Source organism: Emys orbicularis, chromosome 3 (assembly GCF_028017835.1).
Source record: "Emys orbicularis isolate rEmyOrb1 chromosome 3, rEmyOrb1.hap1, whole genome shotgun sequence".
Lineage (NCBI taxonomy): Eukaryota > Metazoa > Chordata > Testudines > Emydidae > Emys > Emys orbicularis.
In genome coordinates, this window is record NC_088685.1 from 5,061,668 (window position 1) to 5,083,128 (window position 21,461).

The 21,461-nt window shown below is 47.3% G+C and overlaps 1 protein-coding gene across 1 annotated transcript in view; it reads right to left on the reverse strand.

Annotated features, from left to right (window-relative positions):
• Positions 1-3,162: 3,162 nt before the first annotated feature.
• Positions 3,163-21,461, reverse strand: part of LOC135876521 (nuclear GTPase SLIP-GC-like) — a 115,430-nt gene continuing 97,131 nt past the window's right edge. The window contains exons 17-19 of the mRNA XM_065401783.1: positions 20,229-20,365; positions 6,307-6,397; positions 3,163-3,315 (exon numbers count right to left, since the gene is read on the reverse strand). Of these exons, the coding sequence (XP_065257855.1) occupies positions 3,257-3,315; positions 6,307-6,397; positions 20,229-20,365 (287 nt within the window). The 3' untranslated portion in view covers positions 3,163-3,256. The remainder of the gene's footprint in view (positions 3,316-6,306; positions 6,398-20,228; positions 20,366-21,461) is intronic.

Here is a 21,461-nt window from a genome sequence, read left to right on the forward strand (position 1 = left end):
TACATGATGTGGTCCAAAAACTGAAAGTAACGGGCAATGATCCATCACCAAGGTAAAATGCCTACAATACCAATAGGTATGGAAGGTTCAAATTCCAAAGATAATCAAGGAGATGTCATCTCTAACTCCAGCTCTGATTGGAGATCTGACTGCCATCTCTGACCCAGATGCTATCTCTGACTCCCGCTTCTGATAATACGTGTGATGCTAGGTCTTGGTCAGTGTCATGGTGATGTGTCCTTTCTTCTGGCATTTTCAGCAAATAACCTGATGCGCCCAGCAATCCTTCTCAGAGTGCGTAGTTTGCTCACAATGGTCACATGGAAATTCCTAATGTTCCTGTGGTCCTCTGTCTTGCTGATGTGGGAGGTGAACTTCTTGGTTCACACTAAATTTCAGAGAGTCCTTCTCTGCGGTCTCCATTGCAACTGCTACTTCAACAGCCTTCTTGAATGTAAGCGCTGATACAGTCAATAACTTCTTCTGGTCCTGGTCATTGGGTAATCCAGAGACTAACTGGCTGTGCAGGGCATCACTTAATGTTTGTCCGAACTGACAATGCTCTTACAAATTCCTTAAAGTGGCAACAAACTGTGCTACCAACTCTCTTCTTCCCGGATGTTGCTGATGAATCTGATATCGTTCTGCTATCATCAAAGGAATAGGAGAAAAGTGTGGCATACATGGTAGGTCCAGGGACCATAGGTGCTGAAAAAAAATGTTGTGTGCTTAGCACCCACTGGCAGCCCCCCATCAGCACCTCGCCCTCCCCACAGCGCCTTCTGCCCACCATGGATCAGCTGTTCTGCGGCATGCAGAAGGCGCTGGGGGGGAGAGGGGAGGCATGAGGGTGGGGCATGCTCAGGGGAGGAGAAATAGGAGGAAAAGGCGTGTGGGCAGAGCAGAGGCAGGAAGAGGCAGAGTTGGGATGGGGCCTTGGGAGAAGGGGTGGAGTGGGGGCGTGGCCTGGTGCCGCTCCCTCCCCCGGCATATTAGAAAGTCGGCACTTATGCCAGTCGGCGCTTATGCCAGTTGGAAACCAGAGGTCAGGCAGCAGTCCGCTTGCCTTTGGACCCATCACTGACAGCAAGGCTGAAACTCACTGTCTGTCTGGAACCGTGTTGCAGGTTACCAATTGCTGAAAACGTTGGAGGTAAACCACCCACGATTCGCAGGTGCTGTTGAACTTCCCAACACTGCCCACAAACGGTGCCATTTCACTGCTGTCCTGCTGGACTTCACGCCTCCTGGACGCCTTTTGCACAGGGAATTGTTTTGTTCAGGGCTGGCTCCAGGCACCAGCGGAGGAAGCACGGGCCTGGGGCGGCACATGCTACGTGGCGGCATTCCCTCCATTCTTGGAGTGGCACAGTCCGGGCGGCCTTCCCCCACTTTGGCAGTTCGGGCAGCGTCAGTCCGAGTGGTTTTTGTTTTTTTTTTGCTTGGGGCGGCAAAAATGGTAGAGCCGGCCCTGATTTTGTTATGGAGCCGGCCCTGATTTTGTTATGGCCCTATCCGTAGGGTGACCAGATGTCCCGATTTTATAGGGATAGTCCCGATATTTGGGGCTTTGTCTTAGATAGGTGCCTATTACCCCCCACCCCCGTCCCGATTTTTCATACTTACTATCTGGTCACCCTACCTATCCGTGATCAATCACACTCTGCTGGCGGCTCTCTGCTTACACACTCCTTTGGTTGTACGTGGGCTCCCTCTGCTGGCTATAGACCCTCAATACAGGCTAAGCTGTGTGCTGGCTTGCATGATATCCATCAATCTGTCTGCCTGTTTACAGGGCACTGCTCTGTTTGAACAGTTCTGGCAGTAATTGCACAACCCTTCTCTGCCATTCTCTCTTTATTTCCCTACTTCTCCTTCTCTAGCTGGCTGGTTCCTGCTGTTCCAGGACAGCCTGTACCTCTAGGTGAAGTGAATCCCCTTTTTATAGCATTATTTGCTGCTTACTTGTTCATTTTCTTGGTCAGGCAGTGGGAGCACTGGACCCTCGTGGGATAGGATGGCCAGGTGCCCTGTCTAGTCGAAAAGAGCACCTCACAGTGTCCGGTCAGATCTACTGATCAGACCCCCAATGTCCGGTTACTGTGGGTGGGGGAGGTACCGGATCATCACCCGCTCCAGCCCCTACTCAGCCGGGGCCACCTCCTACCTGTATCAGGCGGCTGCAGCTCCCAATCCCGGCTTTGCAGATGAGAGTCCCTCCTGACCTGGGGGAGTGGAAGAGCAGCAAGTGACAGGAGAGGGGGAAATGGGAGCGAACAGGGGCAGAGCCTTGGGGAAGGAGGCCTGGCAGCGGTGGGGCCTCGGGGCCGGGGCGGGACCTCAGGGGGAAGAGGTAGGACAGGAGAGGTTCCGGCACTCCTGCTGGAGTGTCAAGTTTTTAAATATTACAAAGTTGGCAATCCTATCGTGGGATATAAATTCCATGTCATCAAATGTTCTATTTCTGGAGCCAGTCAGACAGACAGACTCAGACAGAGGGAGGTGATGTCTGCTGTGCTAGCTTTTATTGCTCTGGCTGCAAAACTGAAAGTAACCTGAAAGTGAGGCTTTGGCACAGAACCCCCTGCACCTTTCAGGGGACAGGACATCAGAAGAGCCGGTAGAAACTTTTCAATCAAAACATTTTCTTGATGAAACAGAAATTTTAGCAAATAAAGTCCATTTCATGGAACCTTTTTGGTTTTCATGAAAACACAGAAAAAAGCTGACTTTTTTAAAGCAACTAACAAAATTTGCAGATTCCCTCCCCCCCCAACCTGAAAATTTTAAAAAATTGCAGAAAAAAATTATTTCCTCAGCAGTTTTAATTCTGTTGCTATAACATATCCAAGTCTGCATTTGACATGTACACAATTGATTCCACCATTAGCAAGCGGGGCTTTTTGCATATTCTGGAATTAAAATCTATGAACAAAGTATTTTGACTAAGATGAGTATAAAAACATGGTTATCCCCTACAAGCTACTATTACAATGCATTGCAAATTCATGAAATGAGAGTGTATCTTTACTCTCTCAGCATTCCATGATGGGACATTTAACCTATATTTCATGCTCTAATTAATTACAATAAAATGTGATTTAAATTCCAGATTTACAAACTATTAAACAAGAGAAAATAATTAATCGAAATAGCTCAATTAACATCACACACAATTATAGAAAAAAGTCTCTAACAAGGTCATTAAAACACAGATTTTGTGACAGAGAATTTCTGATGTCTCTTTTTAAGAACGTCACTTTCTTTGCAGCGTTTTGTGAATCCGTTCAATTTCTTGGTATTCATCCTGTAGGTCTGCAAAAAAGAACAGCGGATTAAAACATGGTTCGTTTTCTTTTTTTTGAACAAGAATTGTCCATTTCCCTTTATTATGTAGCAAGGAAAGTGTTCTAATCTCCCACACAAGCGAAGGAAAACAAGGGTTACCATTGTATGTATTGAAGTGCTTGGCTGCATCGGGGCTTTAATACCTCATACACTCAGAATTTAAGGCCAGAAGGGACCATCATGATCACCTAGTCTGACCTCCTGCACATCGCAGGCTACAGAACCTTACCCACCCACTCCTGTGATAGACCTCTCACCTCTGGTTGAGTTACTGACGTCCTCAAATCATGGTTTAAAGACTTCAAGTTACAGAGAATCCACCATTTTACTCTTGTTCAAACCAGCAAGAGACCTGTGCTGCAGAGGAAGGTGAAACCCCCCAGGATCTCTGCCAATCTGACCTGGGGGGAAATTTCTTCCTGACCCCAAATACAGCGATCAGTTAGTCCCTGAGCATGTGGGCAAGACCCATGAGCCAGACACTTGGGAAAGAATTCTCTGTAGTGACTCAGAGCCCTCCCCCTCTAGTGTCCCATTGCCGGCCATTGGGGATATTTGTCAATAGCAGTTGCAGATGGGCCATATGCCTGTGTAGACAACCTCCACTCTTATTAATCTATTTACTCTTGAGTTAATCGTACTTAGCACCCACCTAGGGCTTTTCATCCATAGAGCTCAAAGTACTTTGGAAAGGTGGGTAAAGTCTCATTATTCCCATTTTACAGATGGGGAAACAGCAATTCAGTAATTTACCCAAGGCCACATAGAAGTATGCAGTAAAACCAGCAACAGAGCAGATGGCCTTGTGGTTAAGGCACTGCCCTAGCACTCAGGAAATGTGGGTTTAATTCCCAGCTCTATCAGTATCTCTGTGAGCCCTTGGGCAAGTTGTTTATCCCACAGCCACTCAAGTCAATAGAAATTGCGGTGAGTATCGAGGCTGTATGTGTGGAGCCCCCAGGTTGGGTGGGCCAGGGTGTAAGGTGGCCATACAACTCTCCCTGCTCCATCTGCAGCCCCTCCATGACTGTTGTATGAGGCAGGTATTGGGGCTGGGGGGGCCATAGCCCTCCCACTTTTTGAAAGTGGCCAGGCCAGGCCCATGCACTTTTCACTGGGGCGGATCCCGCCCCCTGCCCTCTGTAATAAATGAAAGTGGGGAGGGGTAGCTCCCTTTTATGAACACCCAGCCAGCCAGTTAGCTATAAAGTCCCTCTTGGTGGCTGTTCTCTGCTTGCTTTACCTGTAAAGGGTTAACAAAGTTCCCCAGGTAAAGGAAAAGGAGTGGGCACCTGACCAAAAGAGCCAATGGGAGGCTAAAACTTTTTAAAATGGGAAAAAACCATCCCCTTTGTCTGTAGTTCTCCAGAGAAGGAGACATGGAGCAGCAGTGCTATAAGCAGGAATGCTGTGTAAGGCTTGAACCAGGTATGAAAATTCATCTTCCAGACCTAGAAGAAATTATTTGGATAGGGAATGTTTAGTTCGACACAATCAGGTTTATTTCTTATTTTGGCTTGTGGATCTCCTCTGTGCTAACCCCTGATGCTTTTGTTTACTTGTAACCTTTAAGCTGAACCCCCAAGAAAGCTAGTTTGGGTACTTGATTTTTGGAATTGCTCTTTTAAAATCTAGCAAAAGCCTAAGTTCCAGATGTATTTTCTTTCTTTTTGTTTTTAATAAAATTTATCTATGTTAAGAACAGGATTGGATTTCTGGTGTCCTAACAGGTTTGTGCCTGTGCTGTTTGATTAGCTGGGGGCAACAGCTAATTTCCTTTCTTTCTCAGCTCTTCCCCGGGGACAGGGGGTGTGAAAGGGCTTGAGGGTACCCACAGGGAGGAATTCCCAAGTGCTCCTTCCTGGGTCCAAGGGGTTTTTTTGCATTTAGGTGGTGGCAGCGTTTACCAAGCCAAGGTCAGAGAAAAGCTGTAAACTTGGCAGTGTAAAACAAGCCTGGAGTGGCCAATATTAATTTTTAAAATCCTTGCGGGCCCCCACCTTCTGCACTCGAAGTGCCAGAGTGGGGATTCAGCCTTGACACTCTCCTCTTCCCTCCAAGGCCCCATGCCATGGCCAGGCTAACGTGGAGCCCGGTTGGGGAGCCCGGGCAGTTGTGAGACCCACGGCGGACCCTCGACCTGCCCGGGGTGGGGTGGGGGGTGAGAGCAGCCCCCGGCCCGTGCGCCCGTCCCCTGGGCTCCCCGCCCAGCGCAGGGCAGGTGGAGGTGGAGGTGGAGCGTCCACGACAGCTCCCCACAGCTGCCCGCACGGCTCTGTCCCTGACCCGGCTCCAGCCAGCGGGGGGAGGGCTCGGAGCCGCAGCCCGGCCATGGTAAGACTTGTGCCATGGACAGCTGTGGGGAGCCACGGACCCTCCACCTGCCCTGGGTGGGGGACTCACAGGGAGGGGACATAGGCAGGGGACTGCTTTCGGCCCCCAGGCCTCGCTCCATCTTCCGGCTTGGCCTGGAACAGGGTCTCTGGGGGAAGAGGAGGGGTTGTGGGGGGTGGGACATTGGGGGGAAGGGGAGGGGCAGGGGCCCCCCAACACCCCTCCCACTTGGGAAGGCTCTGACATCCTTGACTGGGGCCACTGAATCTGCATAAAAAGCAGCTCCTGCCCTCACAGGGACCTTCTGCATTAGACCCCTTTTTAAGGAGGGAGGGTGGAGTAGCGGTGTTCCAGCCCCACTGAGCCATCCAGCCCTTCCTGGGAGGTCGTTCCTGCTTCTCCCCACACTGCGGCTCCACGTACTAAGGCAGTGGACTTCTCCCCATACACACAGGCCAGTTCACACTCAAATGTCATGTCAGGGCCTGGTTCAGCTGCTGCCCCCTGTAGGGCAGCCTGTACATGGGAGAACATGCCTCTTGTTGTAGCATTTCATACCATCAGGGCAGAGAGGGTTCTGACTCCAGCCATGCCCATACCCAGGAAGAGATATCAGAGTTTTACCTGGCAGCTTCTCGGTGAGTTCTTCCCGGTGAGACAAGGCGAGTTTGAGCATGGTGGAAATGTCCGTCTGCAGCTTTGTCACGATGTAGCCCTACAGCAAACACATTGCACAGCACGTGAGCATGGAAGTGACCTCACAGCAATGAAGGAACCAGAATCTGCACCATCTGGTGCAGCACCAGTTGAATAGTCTTTGACGTTCTAATCACAACCAACCACTCCTGTGCAATGCCACCAACCAGCCATGCAGGTACCACCTAGGGCATCATGTGAAGGTTGTGGGGCTGCACAGGTGTAATATGGGCCTTGTTTGCTCTGCAGTACTTTTATTGCTGGTTATGATGGGCAGGAAGGAAAGAGCCCAGCTTGACCCTCAGATCCCAAGGGGAATTTACAGAACTGGCAGGTGGCTTGTAAATAGAGCACATTTCATCTGGAGTGACAGTACAAATGATGCTCATGATGCCATTTTTACAGTCACTTTTCAGAGCAGAACCATCTATTAAGGTTTCACCAGAGAAAGCCGAACACAGTGAACTGCATGAAACTCAATATGTCTATGCATATCTAATTATATATATATGGGAAGTTTATAAAAATGAATATAAAACAGAACTAGGAATTGTAGAAAATTGATAAGGGAAGCAAAAGAATAAAAAGAGACTTCTATGGTCAGCAGAGTTAAGGAAAATAAGACGTTTTTACAATATATTAGGAACAAATAATCCTAATAATGGCATTCTTCATTATTGTCCATTATCAAATGGATGTATGGTATTGGACTATTAATAGATGGAAAAGATAAAATTATCAATAATAATTCAGAAAAGGCAATAGTGTTCAATAAATATTAGGCAATTAGCCAAAGACTCAAAAAGTAGTAGCAAAATGTTTTTTAAGTACATCATAAGCAGGAAGCCTGCTAAACAACCAGTGGGACCACTGGATGATCGAGATGCTAAAGAAGCACTCAAGGACGATAAGGCCATTGTGAAGAAACTAAATTACCATAATTCTTTGTATTGGTCTTCATGGCTGAGGATGTTAGGGAGATTCCCAAACCTGAGCCAGTCTTTTTAGGTGACAAATCTGAGGAACTGTCCCAGATTGAGGTGTCATTAGAGGAGGTTTTGGAACAAATTGATAAACTAAACATAAATAAGTCACCAGGACCAGATGGTATTCACCCAAGAGTTCTGAAGGAACGCAAATGTGAAATTGCAGAACTACTAACTGTAGTTTGTAACTGTAGTGTTAAAGGCCAAAGAAAGGTACTGTGGGGCAGGGCTGGGGGAAGGAGGAAGTCGTGCCTGACTAACCTAATTGCCTTCTATGATGAGATAACTGGCTCTGTGGATGAGGGGAAAGCAGTGGATGTGTTATTCCTTGACCTTAGCAAAGCTTTTGATACGGTCTCCCACAGTATTCTTGCTGCCAAGTTAAAGAAGTATGGGCTGGATGAATGGACTGTAAGGTGGATAGAAAGCTGGCTAGATCGTCGGGCTCAACAGGTAGTGATCAATGGCTCCATGTCTAGTTGGCAGCCAGTTTCAAGCGGAGTGCCCCAAGGGTCGGTCCTGGGGCCGGTTTTGTTTAATATCTTTATTAATGATCTGGAGGATGGTGTGGACTGCACTCTCAGCAAGTTTGCCGATGACACTAAACTAGGAGGCGTGGTAGATACACTAGAGGGTAGGGATCGGATACAGAGGGACCTAGACAAATTAGAGGATTGGGCCAAAAGAAACCTGATGAGGTTCAACAAGGACAAGTGCAGAGTCCTGCACTTAGGACGGAAGAATCCCATGCACAGCTACAGACTAGGGACCGAATGGCTAGGTAGCAGTTCTGCAGAAAAGGACCTAGGGGTCACAGTGGACGAGAAGCTGGATATGAGTCAACAGTGTGCTCTTGTTGCCAAGAAGGCTAACGGCATTTTGGGCTGTATAAGTAGGGGCATTGCCAGCAGATCGAGGGACGTGATCATTCCCCTTTATTCGACATTGGTGAGGCCTCATCTGGAGTACTGTGTCCAGTTTTGGGCCCCACACTACAAGAAGGATGTGGAAAAATTGGAAAGAGTCCAGCGGAGGGCAACAAAAATGATTAGGGGTCTGGAGCGCATGACTTATGAGGAGAGGCTGAGGGAACTGGGATTGTTTAGTCTCCAGAAGAGAAGAATAAGGGGGGATTTGATAGCAGCCTTCAACTACCTGAAGGGGGGTTCCAAAGAGGATGGAGCTCGGCTGTTCTCAGAGGTGGCAGATGACAGAACAAGGAGCAATGGTCTCAAGTTGCAGTGGGGGAGGTCTAGGTTGGATATTAGGAAACACTATTTCACTAGGAGGGTGGTGAAGCACTGGAATGCGTTACCTAGGGAGGTGGTGGAGTCTCCTTCCTTGGAGGTTTTTAAGGCCCGGCTTGACAAAGCCCTGGCTGGGATGATTTAGTTGGGAATTGGTCCTGCTTTGAGCAGGGGGTTGGACTAGATGACCTCCTGAGGTCCCTTCCAACCCTGATATTCTATGATTCTATGATTCTAAGGCCTGAGGAGCTGGGGAGCTCCGGCCTAGAAACCCCCCAGGCTGCAGGCCTTGTTAAAGGCCAAAGAAAGGTACTGTGGGGCAGGGCTGGGGGAAGGCCTGAGTAGCTGGGGAGCTCCGGCCTAGAAACCCCCCAGGCTGCAGGCCTTGTTAAAGGCCAAAGAAGGTACTTGGGTTGCAGAAGGCAGCCCAAGGGTAGGCAGAAGCAGCAAGTCCAAACCCCCCTTGCCTATGATGAGTGGCTTTTACACTGCAGTCCACCCCAGTGAGCAGGAACTAGATGGTGACTGGCAGCAGCCTTTTACTGAGGCGAGGTGGGGATAGAGGGTGGGGGTTCCCTGGGGAGGGGAGACCCAGATCTGTGGGGGGTTCTGCCAGTGGCAGCACCCCGTCCTGAAAGGGACACCAGGGTCCAGGAGGGACTCAGGCCCAGCGGCAAGCGGGACACCGGCCTGCAGAGGGTGTTCCGGAGGCTGGAAATGCTAATTCCCTGGGTGACCAGCAGGAGGCGCCGCAGGGGTAAGTCCCGCCCCGTGACAGTAAACTATCATTTAAATCAGCTTCTGTACCAAATAATTGGAGGATAACTAATATGACTCCAATTTTTAAAAATGGCTCCAGAGGTGATCCCAGCAATTACAGACCAGTAAGCCTGACTTCAGTACTGGACAAACTGATTGAAACTACAGTAAAGAACAACATTGTCAGACATATGGATGAACATAATTTGTTGGGGAAAAGTCAACATGGTTCCCTTTTGTAAACCATTGGTGAGGGAAATGCCTCACCAATCTACTAGAATTCTTTGAGGGGGTCAACAAGCATGTGGACAAGGGGGATCCAGTGGATATAATGTACTTTCAGAAAGCCTTTGACAAGGTCTCTCACCAAAGGCTCTTAAGCAAAATAAAGTATCAGAGGGGTAGCCGTGTTAGTCTGAATCTGTAAAAAGCAACAGAGGGTCCTGTGGCACCTTTAAGACTAACAGAAGTATTGGGAGCATAAGCTTTCGTGGGTAAGAACCTCACTTCTTCAGATGCAAGTGAGGTTCTTACCCACGAAAGCTTATGCTCCCAATACTTCTGTTAGTCTTAAAGGTGCCACAGGACCCTCTGTTGCTTTTTACAGATTCAGACTAACACGGCTACCCCTCTGATACTTGATCCCAGACAAGTTGGTGTCAGCTCTGCCTAGCCTGCTTAATGGCCTATTAAGGACCATCAGCTATACAATTGACCCATTGAGAGAAGGCAGATATGCCTTGTAACTCAGCAAAGTATGCAGGGACTTGCCCATGTGACTCCAGACTCCATTTTGCTGTAATTTTCCACAGTAAGGACAAAAAGGTGTTCTTACACCTGGAAAAGACTATAAAAGGCTGATGCCTTATCTCCATCTTGTCTTCAGTCCTGCTTCTTACTCTGGAGGGACTTTGCTACAAACGGAAGCTCTACACAAAGGACTGAGGACCCATCCCAGCTGGGGATGTATTCCAGAGACTTGATTTGAATCTGCAGTTTATTCTATCACTGCTACAAGCCTGAACCAAGAACATTGCCATTACTGTATGTAATTGATTCCATTTAACCAATTCTAGCTCTCATCTATATCTTTTTCCTTTTATGAATAAACCTTTAGATTTTAGATTCTAAAGGATTGGCAACAGCGTGATTTGTGGGTAAGATCTGATTTGTACATTGACCTGGGTCTGGGGCTTGGTCCTTTGGGATCGGAAGAACCCTTTTTCTTTTATTAGGGCATTGGTTTTCATAACCATTTGTCCCCATAACGAGTGGCACTGGTGGTGATACTGGGAAACTGGAGTGTCTAAGGGAATTGCTTGTGTGACTTGTGGTTAGCCAGTGGGGTGAGACCAAAGTCCTCTTTGTCTGGCTGGTTTGGTTGCCTTAGAGGTGGAAAAACCCCAGCCTTGGGCTGTAACTGCCCTGCTTTAAGCAATTTGTCCTGAACTGGCACTCTCAGTTGGGTCCCGCCAGAACCAGCATCGTTACACCATCTCAAAAAAATATATTGGAATTGGAAAAGGTTCAGAAAAGGGCAACAAAAATTATTAGGGTATGGAATGGCTGCCATATGAGGAGGGATTAATAAGACTGGGACTTTTCAGCTTGGAAAAGTGACGACTAAGGAGGGATATGATCGAGGTCTATAAAATCATGACTGGTGTGGAGAAAGTGAATAAGGAAGTGTTATTTACTCCTTCTCATAACACAAGAACTAGGGGTCACCCAATGAAATTAATAGGCAGCAGGTTTAAAAACAAACAAAAGGAAGTATTTTTTTCACACAACACACAGTCAACCTGTGGAACTCGTTGCCAGAGGATGCTGTGAAGGCCAAGACTATAAGAGGGTTCAAAAAAGAACTAGAGGATAGGTCCATCAATGGCTGTTAGCCAGGATTAGCCAGAGGCTGGGAATGGGTGACAGGGGATGGATCACTTGATGATTACCTGTTCTGTTCATTCCCTCTGGGGCACCTGGCATTGGCCACTGTTGGAAGACAGGATACTGGGCTAGATGGACCTTTGGTCTGACCCAGTGTGGCCATTCTCATATTCTTATAATTCTGTTCTGTATTTGGGGGAAAACTCATGATCTACTCATTGTGACGGGATCCCCAGGGTACAACCTGGAACTATGTGACCGCTGTGCTCCCTTAACCCTTCAGACTGGGCTATCTCACCCAATGCTATGCCAGTGACCAGCAGCCAACTCCTCCAGGCACTGTGATCACTCAGCTATCAGGACGTAAAGACCCATACCCAGCTAAATTGCATGAGGGCTCTCCAAGCCACTCATGAACACACAGAGAGAAGCACCAGTACATCACCCCAGCCCACAGCCTTGTACCTCAGAAATGTATCGTCTTATACTGCTCAAAGCTTCTTTGGCCAGTGCAATTTCTTTAATTCGTTCGCCACTCTGACCAAATGGTAGTGGACGTGTAACAGCTCTTGTTAATCTCAGCTGAGATTCCCTAAGCACTTCAACCAAAAACACATGGTTTTAGGTAAAATATAAAACACATTTATTAACTGCAGAAAGATAGATTTTAAGTGATTATAAGTAGCAGGCAGAGAGATCAAAGTTAGTTACCTAAGAAATAAAAATAGAAACGCAGTCTAAATTCTAACTTTAACTGTCTAAGTAAGATTTGATTCAAGCCGTCTCTCACCCCAACAGATGTTACATGTAGCTTACAGTTCCTCAATATGCAGACTAGACTCCCTTCCAGCCTGGGACCAATCTCCCCAGGTCAAAGTCTTTGTCTTTCAGACAATCTTACAGGTGTTGAGATGGGGAGAGGGGAGAGAGACCAGCCAAGTGGTGATGTCACTGTCCCTCTTGTATAGTTTCTTCCAGCAGCTAGAAAGATCCTTGCTGTGCCATGGGGTCAGGCAGCCCCCATTGGTCAGGCAGTTCCCCATTGCGCACGTGCTCTCTCTGAGAAGTCTCTTGGAGAGTGGATTCCCTTTAATGGGCCATCAGCACATGTCTGGCTGGTCCTTTGTTGCCACTGAAACGCTGGCTGTGGGCGTCTCCCAACCTCACAACATATTTCAGTAACACATACAGCAATACTTCATAACTTCACATACAACGATAGCACATGCAATTCAACAGGATATAAAGGATCAAAAGATGAAGACATTTAAAATGATACCTCACAAGGCAGGCTTTGTACAAAACATATCAATCGCATGACAGTGATGAATATGGGGCTTCCAGGGTGCTACTTTGAGGTACAGAGTGTCACATTCATATCATACAATGATGATAACACTCTTTCCATGCCACTAGTATCTCGGGACAATGTTAAACAGCAGCTTCTAAAATTAGACATTTATAACTCAGCAGGTCTAGATAACTTGCATCCAAAAGTATAAAAAGAGCTGGCTGAGGAACTCACTGAACAATTAATGTCGATTTTCAATAAGTCTTGGAACACTGGGGAAGTTCCAGAAGACTGGAAGAAAGCTAATGTTGTGCCAATATTTAAAAAGGTTAAACAGGATGATCTGGGTAATTATAGGTCTGTCAGTCTGAGATTGATCCTCGGCAAGATAATGGAGTGGCTAATACAATCAACCCACGGGTGTCAAACAGTTACAACCCTTATTTTATAAGGACCACATCTTGAAAGAATTTTTTCCCCTAAACCCCTTCTGCTGGGTTCCAAACAACCCCCAAAACGTGCTAATCTCATAATCAGAAGCAAAGTCCCCATGGACCAGAACACACCAATTCAAAGCAGCACCAGATCCTGCCAGAACAGATGCAAAACCTGCAGACATATCTCCAATGCTATGATGATCAATCCCCTCCCCACCCCATACACTTTTCAATCCAGGGGTCCTACACATGCCTATCACAACATATGGTGTATCTCATCCAGTGCATCAAATTCCCCAACAACCACCATGTGGGTAAAAACAGATAATCACTACACCCTTCAATGAACTCATACAGAAAAATGATGAGACAAAAACACCCTGTCACCAGTGGGGGAACACTTTTCACTAAGCGATCACTCCATATCTGATCTCTCAGTCCTCTTCCTCAAAGGCAACCTGCACAAAACACTCAAAAGACAAGCCTGGGACCTTAAATACGTAACTCTGTTAGACACCAAAAATCAGAGACACTGGATTTATGGCTTATTGCAACAATCTGTAGCCTACTAACCCTCCTTTGTCCTATGACTGCAGAGGTGTTACCTGCCCACTTCATTTAAAATGGTGCCACATGTTAAACCCTTATACTTAACCATCAGTATCACCTTGTATTTATTTGTGATGCACTAGTTACCTTTTCTAGATCTGAAGAAGAGCTCTGTGAAGCTTGAAAGCTTGTCTCTCTCACCAACAGAAGCTGGTCCAATAGAACATATTACCTCACCCACCTTGTCTATATCAGGGGACAACATTTACAATGTCACCAGAACTGTTTGCATCTCACAGGTGCTTCTTGTAATATCTAGGCAGTAGCTATGCTCAGTACTATCCACAGAGACACATAGGGCTGGTTCAACAAGCCTTCACACTCACTGTGGGCCCCATCAGTTTGCATGCGTAAAAATAGAGAGCAGCATCAAACTGCTTGTTTGCATCTTCCAGTGTCCTGCAAATACTTGGATTCACCTACAAACAGATGTGCTCACAGTTACCATGGACACATCGCTTTAACGGACTTGTGGAAAGTGTTGTTCATTACACTGAGCCAGGTGTTAAAAAATAGCTTGTTACAGAATCACAGAATCATAGACTTTAAGGTCAGAAGGGACCATTAAGATCGTCTAGTCTGACCTCCTGCACAATGCAGGCCACAGAATCTCGCCCACCCACTCCTGTATGAAACCCCTAACCTATGTCTGAGCTCTGAAGTCCTCAAATTATGGTTTAAAGACTTCGAGGTGCAGAGAATCCTCCAGCAAGTGACCCGTGCCCCATGCTACAGAGGAAGGCGAAAAACCCCCAGGGCCTCTGCCAATCTGCCCTGGAGGAAAATTCCTTCCCGACCCCAAATATGGCGATCAGCTAAACCCTGAGCATGTGGGCAAGACTCACCAGCCAGACACCCAGGAAAGAATTCTCTGTAGTAACTCAGATTGCACCCCATCTAACATCCCATCACAGCCTTTGGGCATATTTACCGCTAATAGTCAAAGATCAATTAATTGCCAAAATTAGGCTATCGCATCATACCATCCCCTCCATAAACTTATCAAGCTTAGTCTTGAAGCCAGATATGTCTTTTGCCCCCACTGCTCCCCTTGGAAGGCTGTTCCAGAACTTCACTCCTCTGATGGTTAGAAACCTTTGTCTAATTTCAAGTCTAAACTTCCTGATGGCCAGTTTATATCCATTTGTTCTTGTGTCCACATTGGTACTGAGCTTAAATAATTCCTCTCCCTCCCTGATATTTATCCCTCTGATATATTTATAGAGAGCAATCATATCTCCCCTCAGCCTTCTTTTGGTTAGGCTAAACAAGCCAAGTTTTTTGAGTCTCCTTTCATAAGAGGTTTTCCATTCCTCGGATCATCCTAGTAGCCCTTCTCTGTACCTGTACATCATTCTTAAATGTGGGAGACCAGAACTGCACACGGTATTCCAGATGAGGTCTCACCAGTGCCTTGTATAACGGTACTAACACCTCCTTATCTCTACTGGAAATACCTCGCCTGATGCATCCCAAGACCGCATTAGCTTTTTTCACGGCCATATCACATTGGCGGCTCATAGTCATCCTGTGATCAACCAATACTCCAAGGTCCTTCTCCTTCTCTGTTACTTCCAACTGATGCGTCCCCAGCTTATAACAAAAATTCTTGTTATTAATCCCTAAATGCACTTGCACTTTTCACTATTAAATTTCACCCTATTACTATTACTCCAGTTTACAAGGTCATCCAGATCTTCCTGTATGATATCCCGGTCCTTCTCTGTATTGGCAATACCTCCCAGCTTTATGTCATCTGCAAACTTTATTAGCACATTCCCATTTTTTGTGCTAAGGTCAGTAATAAAAAGATTAAATAAGATTGGTCCCAAAACCGATCCCTGAGGAACTCCACTAGTAACCTCCCTCCAGCCTGACAGTTCATCTTTCAGTACGACCCGTTGTAGTCTCTGTAACGGGTTGTATCACAGAACCCCCCTTGGGAGCTGCCACCTGATGTGCCAAGACTACTTCTGCTCCTGCTTTCCTGCCCTGTCAGCTTAGGACTTCAGTGCCCTGCCTGGTTTGAGCCAGACCCGCTAGCCTGCTGCAAACCCAGACCCAGGTCTGAATCACGTCCCCTAATAGCTGTAGGCTTAGCCTGAAAGCAGCTTACAGAAGTGTTCTTGTCTTTAACACTCAGATTCCTAACTCCCAATGGGGTCTAAACCCAAATAAATCCATTTTACCCTGTATAAAGCTTATGCAGGGCAAACTCATCAATTGTTCGCCCTCTATAACACTGATAGAGAGATATGCACAGCTGTTTGCCCACCCAGTTATTAACACATACTGTGGGTTAATTAATAAGTAAAAAGTGATTTATTAAATACAGAAAGTAGGATTTAAGTAAAAAGCAACAGAGGGTCCTGTGGCACCTTTAAGACTAACAGAAGTATTGGAGCATAAGCTTTCGTGGGTGAATGCCCACTTCATCAGACGGACCCTCTGTTGCTTTTTACAGATTCAGACTAACACGGGCTACCCCTCTGATACTAGGATTTAAGTGGTTCCAAGTAGTAACAAACAGAACAAAGTGAGTTACTAAGCAAAATAAAATAAAACACGCAAATCTAAGCCTAATACAGTAATACAATTGAGTACAGATAATATCTCACCCTGAAAGATGTTTCAATAAGTTTCTTTTCTCAGACTGGATGCCTTCCTAGTCTGGGCACAATTCTTTCCCCTGGTACAGCCCTTGTTCCAGCTCAGGTGGTAGCTAGGGGATTCCTCATGATGGCTCTCCTCTTTGTTCTGTTACACCCATTTATATATCTTTTGCATAAGGCGGGAATCCTTTGTCCCTCTGGGTTCTCTCCCCCCTCCCCCCCCGTCTCAATGGAAAAGCACTAGGTTAAAGATGGGTTCCAGTTCAGGTGACATGATCACGTGTCACTGTAAGACCCCAAGCCTTCATTCCTCCCAGCCTGACTCACAGGAAGGCCTGGTTGATGGGAGCCATCAAGATTCCAAACCACCATTAATGGCCCACACTTTGCATAATTACAATAGGCCCTCAGAGTTATATTTCATATTTCTGGATTCAGATACAAGAGTGGTACATTTATACAAATAGGATGATCACACTCAGTAGATTATAAGCTTTGTAATGATACCTTACAAGAGACCTTTTGCATGAAGCATATTCCAGTTACATTATATTCACTCATTAGCATATTTTTATAAAATCATATAGACTGCAACGTCACAGTCTCCCCTTTAATCAGTTCCTTATCCACCTTTCAATTTTCATATTGATCCCCATCTTTTCCAATTTTGCTAATAATTCCCCATGTGGAACCGTATCAAACGCCTTACTGAAATCAAGGTAAATTAGATCCACTGCATTTCCTTTGTCTAAAAAATCTGTTACCTTCTCAAAGAAGGAGATCAGGTTGGTTTGGCACGATCTACCTTTTGTAAAACCATGTTGTATTTTGTCCCAGTTACCATTGACCTCAATGTCCTTAACTACTTTCTCCTTCAAAAATTTTTCCAAGACCTTACATACTACAGATGTCAAACTAACAGGCCTGTAGTTACCTGGATCACCGTTTTTTTCTTTCTTAAAAATAGGAACTATGTTAGCAATTCTCCAGTCATACGGTACAACCTCTGAGTTTACAGATTCATTAAAAATTCTTGCTAATGGGCTTGCAATTTCATGTGCCAGTTCCTTTAATATTCTGGATGAAGATTATCTGGGCCCCCCGATTTAGTCCCATTAAGCTACTCGAGTTTGGCTTTTACCTCGGATGTGGTAATATCTACCTCCATATCCTCATTCCCATTTGTCATCCTACCATTATCCCTAAGCTCCTCATTAGCCTCATTAAAGACTGCGGCAAAGTATTTGTTTAGATATTGGGCCATGCCTAGATTACCCTTAACCTCCACTCCAGCCTCAGTGTTCAGTAGTCCCACTTATTCTTTCTTTGTTTTCTTCTTATCTTTATGGCTATAGAACCTTTTACTATTGGTTTTAATTCCCTTTGCAAGGTCCAACTCTACATGGCTTTTGGCTTTTCTCACTTTATCCCTACATGTTCTGACCTCAATAAGGTAGCTTTCCTTGCTAGTCCCTCCCATCTTCCACTCCTTGTAGGCTTTCTGCTTTTTCTTAATCACCTCCCTGAGATGCTTGCTCGTACCTCATCATTGATATACAATGCTACTCCACCACCTTTGTCTTTCCTAAACAGCACATACCCTTCAATACCTGCACTCCAGTCATGACTACTATTCCACCATGTTTCTGTTATCCCTATAATATCTGGTTTCACTTCCTGCACCAGTAACTCTAGTTCCTCCATTTTGTTACCTAGGCTCCTCCCATTAGTGTACAAACAGCTTAATTTTTGCTGTTTTGCTTCGCTCACATTCTTTACCTGATTAGGCCCAGACATTCTACTGCCAGTATCACCTATTAGACTGGTATCTACACTACCCTTCCCCCTTATGTCCATTCTCCTACCCACGGCTGTATCCTTTCTTACTTCGTTTTCTTCCTTCTCAGTGTTAAAATCCGGCTTGGAGATTACCTGGACATCTCCCAACCATCTCCCCCCAATTCCTAGTTTAAAGCTCTCTTAATCAGTTGTGCCAGCCTCCATCCTAGAAGTCTATTTCCCTCCCTACTCAGGTGAAATCCATCCCGAGAGAACAGTCCTCTGTCCATGAATGCCTCCCAGTGGCCATACATCTCAAAGCCCTCCTTATAGCACCACTACCTGAGCCATCTGTTGATCGTCATAATCTTGTCACACCTTTGTTGCCCTTCTCTAGGAACAGGCAGAATCCCACTTAAGATCACCTGAGCCTCGATTTCCTTAAGCGTCTTCCCCAGCCTGGCATAGTCTCCCTTGATACGTTCCAGCGAGAATTTAGCCATATCATTTGTTCCCACATGAAGGACAATCAGTGGATTGTTTCCCGCTCCCGTTAGGATCCTCTTCAGCCTCAGGTCCACATCCCATATCTTAGCACCCGGCAGACAGCACACCCTTCTGTTCTCTGGATCAGCTCTGGTTACAGGTCTGTCTAGTCTTCTCAGTAAGGAGTCCCCAATCATGTAGACCTGCCTTTTCCTGGTGACGATGCGATTCTCCGGTCTATCCCCTGCTCCCTCTGGCTGCAAGTCCTCTCGATTCCTATTCTCCCTTGCAATCCTCTGCAACCCATCCCGTATCCTCCTGGGGCTCATATTTGGTGGTGTTGTCTCCATTGACTCTTCCCCTCTTCCTATAGGACTAGCTACTCTTCTCTTCTTCCTTGCCTCCCACCTTCAGTGACCACCTGCTGTGCCCCTTCTTCATTTTCCAACTCCATAAACCTGTTCCTGAGCTCTATTTCTCCTTCACTAGTCCGTCTTTTCCTCTGCCTGGTTCTCTTAGTCACATGCTTCCACTGTCCACTTCCCTCACCCAGCAGTCTCCCCTCAGAGTTCTGTGGTCCTGTTTCCATCTGCAAGTCTGAGCTTTTCCCTTCAGCCTCCTCGTGTCTTTGCTCCATCATCTGCTCGAACCCCCTTCTAAACTCAACCAGAGTTTCCACCTGCATCTCCAATCCTCAGATCTTTTCTTCCATCAGCTCTATCAGGCGGCACTTCATGCAGACAAAACTCTTTTCAGGTACCCCCTCCAGGATCATGTACATGCCACAGCTTCCACATACAGTCATCTTCATTATGTCTTCCACTGCTTGGGTCACTACCACTGCTACCTCTGTATCTGTCATAGGCTTCCCACCTAAATCCTGTAAATCTGGGAAACACAAACCAAACCACACCACCACCACCCACAGCAAAACAAACCCCCAACAAGCACCAAAACACTGCTAGAACACCACACACTCCCTTCACGAGCCTGTCTGTTCCTCTGCCTGGCTCTTAGTCTTCCCCCCCAAACTCCCCTTGCAAACTCCCACTCAAACTCCCGTGTTTACAGCTCTGTTTGCTGGCTCCTGTGCTGCTGCAGCTGTCTGTGCCGCTGTCTGACTGGCTGGCTACCTTTATAGGACCCCTTGTTGTTCTATACAAAGAAGGTCTGAGTTGCTAGAGCATACACCTACTCTCAGGAAAATGGTGCAGTCACTACCCGTTCTTGCTACACCTTCGAGTTCCATGCAGCTCACTGTACAGAGATCATTTACACTCCGATCACCTGCTGTCTCTTGTCTTATACTTGGATTGTAAGCTCTCGGGGGCAGGGCCAGTCCTTTGGTTCTGTGTTTATACAGCGCCCAACACGGTGGGGTCTGGCCATGACCAGTGCTCCTTAGCGCTACGGTAACACAAATAATAAATATCAATGATTCTGCAAACACGCCCACACTTACTTTAAAGCCCATTTGTGGTTCCACTGGAGTCAATGGTGCTGTTCTGTTAGGCACATGTGTGTTTGCAAGATCAGACCTTTAAAGGAGGCCTTGAAAATCAAGGTCACGTTGTGTCTGCTCTAGGTGGAAACTGAACATCCCATGGAGCAGAGGGTTTGCTCCAATATCTTTGGCCTACATTCTGGCTGGGTAGCTTGCTCTGGGCCGCTCCCTCTGTGGACACTGTACTGTTGCCAGACAGCACCATCCAAACCCATAAATACAGCCCCACAGAGGAGAGGGGAGCATCCCTCACCTTCAGTTCCCGGAGCTGCACCTTCATCTTCTCCTTTGCCTTCTCAAACATTCCACCCGCCGTCTCTTTCGCAATGTTCTCCTTGAGGATATTTTGCATCCTCTGGCAGGCTCGTTGCCCCTGGATCTTAGCTGCCTCTGTTGGAAAGATGGGAGCAGTCACAGCTCTAGACAAGACTGGGAAGGATTTGGGGCAGGGAGGGTGGCACGTACTGGGTTTAGGTGAAGAAAGTAATGGCAACCAATGGCAGTGACGGCACCACTTGAAGGGACATCTAACTGCTTCTTCTAGTGACAGTGACTTTAGTGCTGGAGAAAGGAGCCAGCTTGGCTGCCCCAGAGAATGACACTCTCTCATATTCCTCAATGCAAATGACCCCTCCATGTCCACACGTGCCCCAGCCCAGAGTGGGAGGGACCTCACTGCCTCAGGGCACTGCAGAGATGCCAGTGAAACGCTGAGCAGGAATTGATTTGTGCCAGATCCCAATCCCTGTTCCAAGACTCTTCCCCATCCCACTCCTCTGCCTCAGTGCAATGCCCTGGCTCCTTCTCCCATGCCTCTTTAATCCTTCTGGAACTCCTCCACCCAGGGCCATCCCTAGGGGGATGTGAGGCCTGGGACATAGGCGCCGAGTTTCTAATTTGCCTGGGGATGCTCCCCCTGGCTCCGCCCAGGCCCTGCCCCCACTCCACCCTTTTCCCCAAGGCCCCACCCCTGTGCCGCCTCTTCCCACCCCACCCTGCCTCTTCCCCGCTCAGTTCTGCTCCCTCCCCCGAGCGAGCTGCGCCCTCGCTCCTCCTTCCTCCCCCCAGTGCCTCCTGACACCGCGAAACATCTGATCCACGGCAGGCAGTAGACACTGAGAGGGAGGGGGAGGCGCTGATCGGTTGGGCCTGCCAGCTGGTAGGAGGCACTGGGGGAAGGGGGAGGTTCTGGTTGGGGGCTCTTCCTCACCCCCTCACCAGCCTGCCGCTTGCCTCCCCATTCGCCTCCTTACTACCCACTGCCCACCTCCCTGCCCGCTTCCTCACGATTTTATCAAAGCGCAGGGCCCAGGGCGGTCGCCTCGATTTGCCGTATCCAAGGGACGGCTCTGCCTCCACCCATCCACAAGGATCTCAGACTGACTCCAGCAGTAGAGAGAGAGAGAGCGAGAGAGAGACAGCACGGAGCACAGGGTCATGAGACCTGAACCAGAGGCTGTGAACCAAAGTCAGGCCATGTATTAAA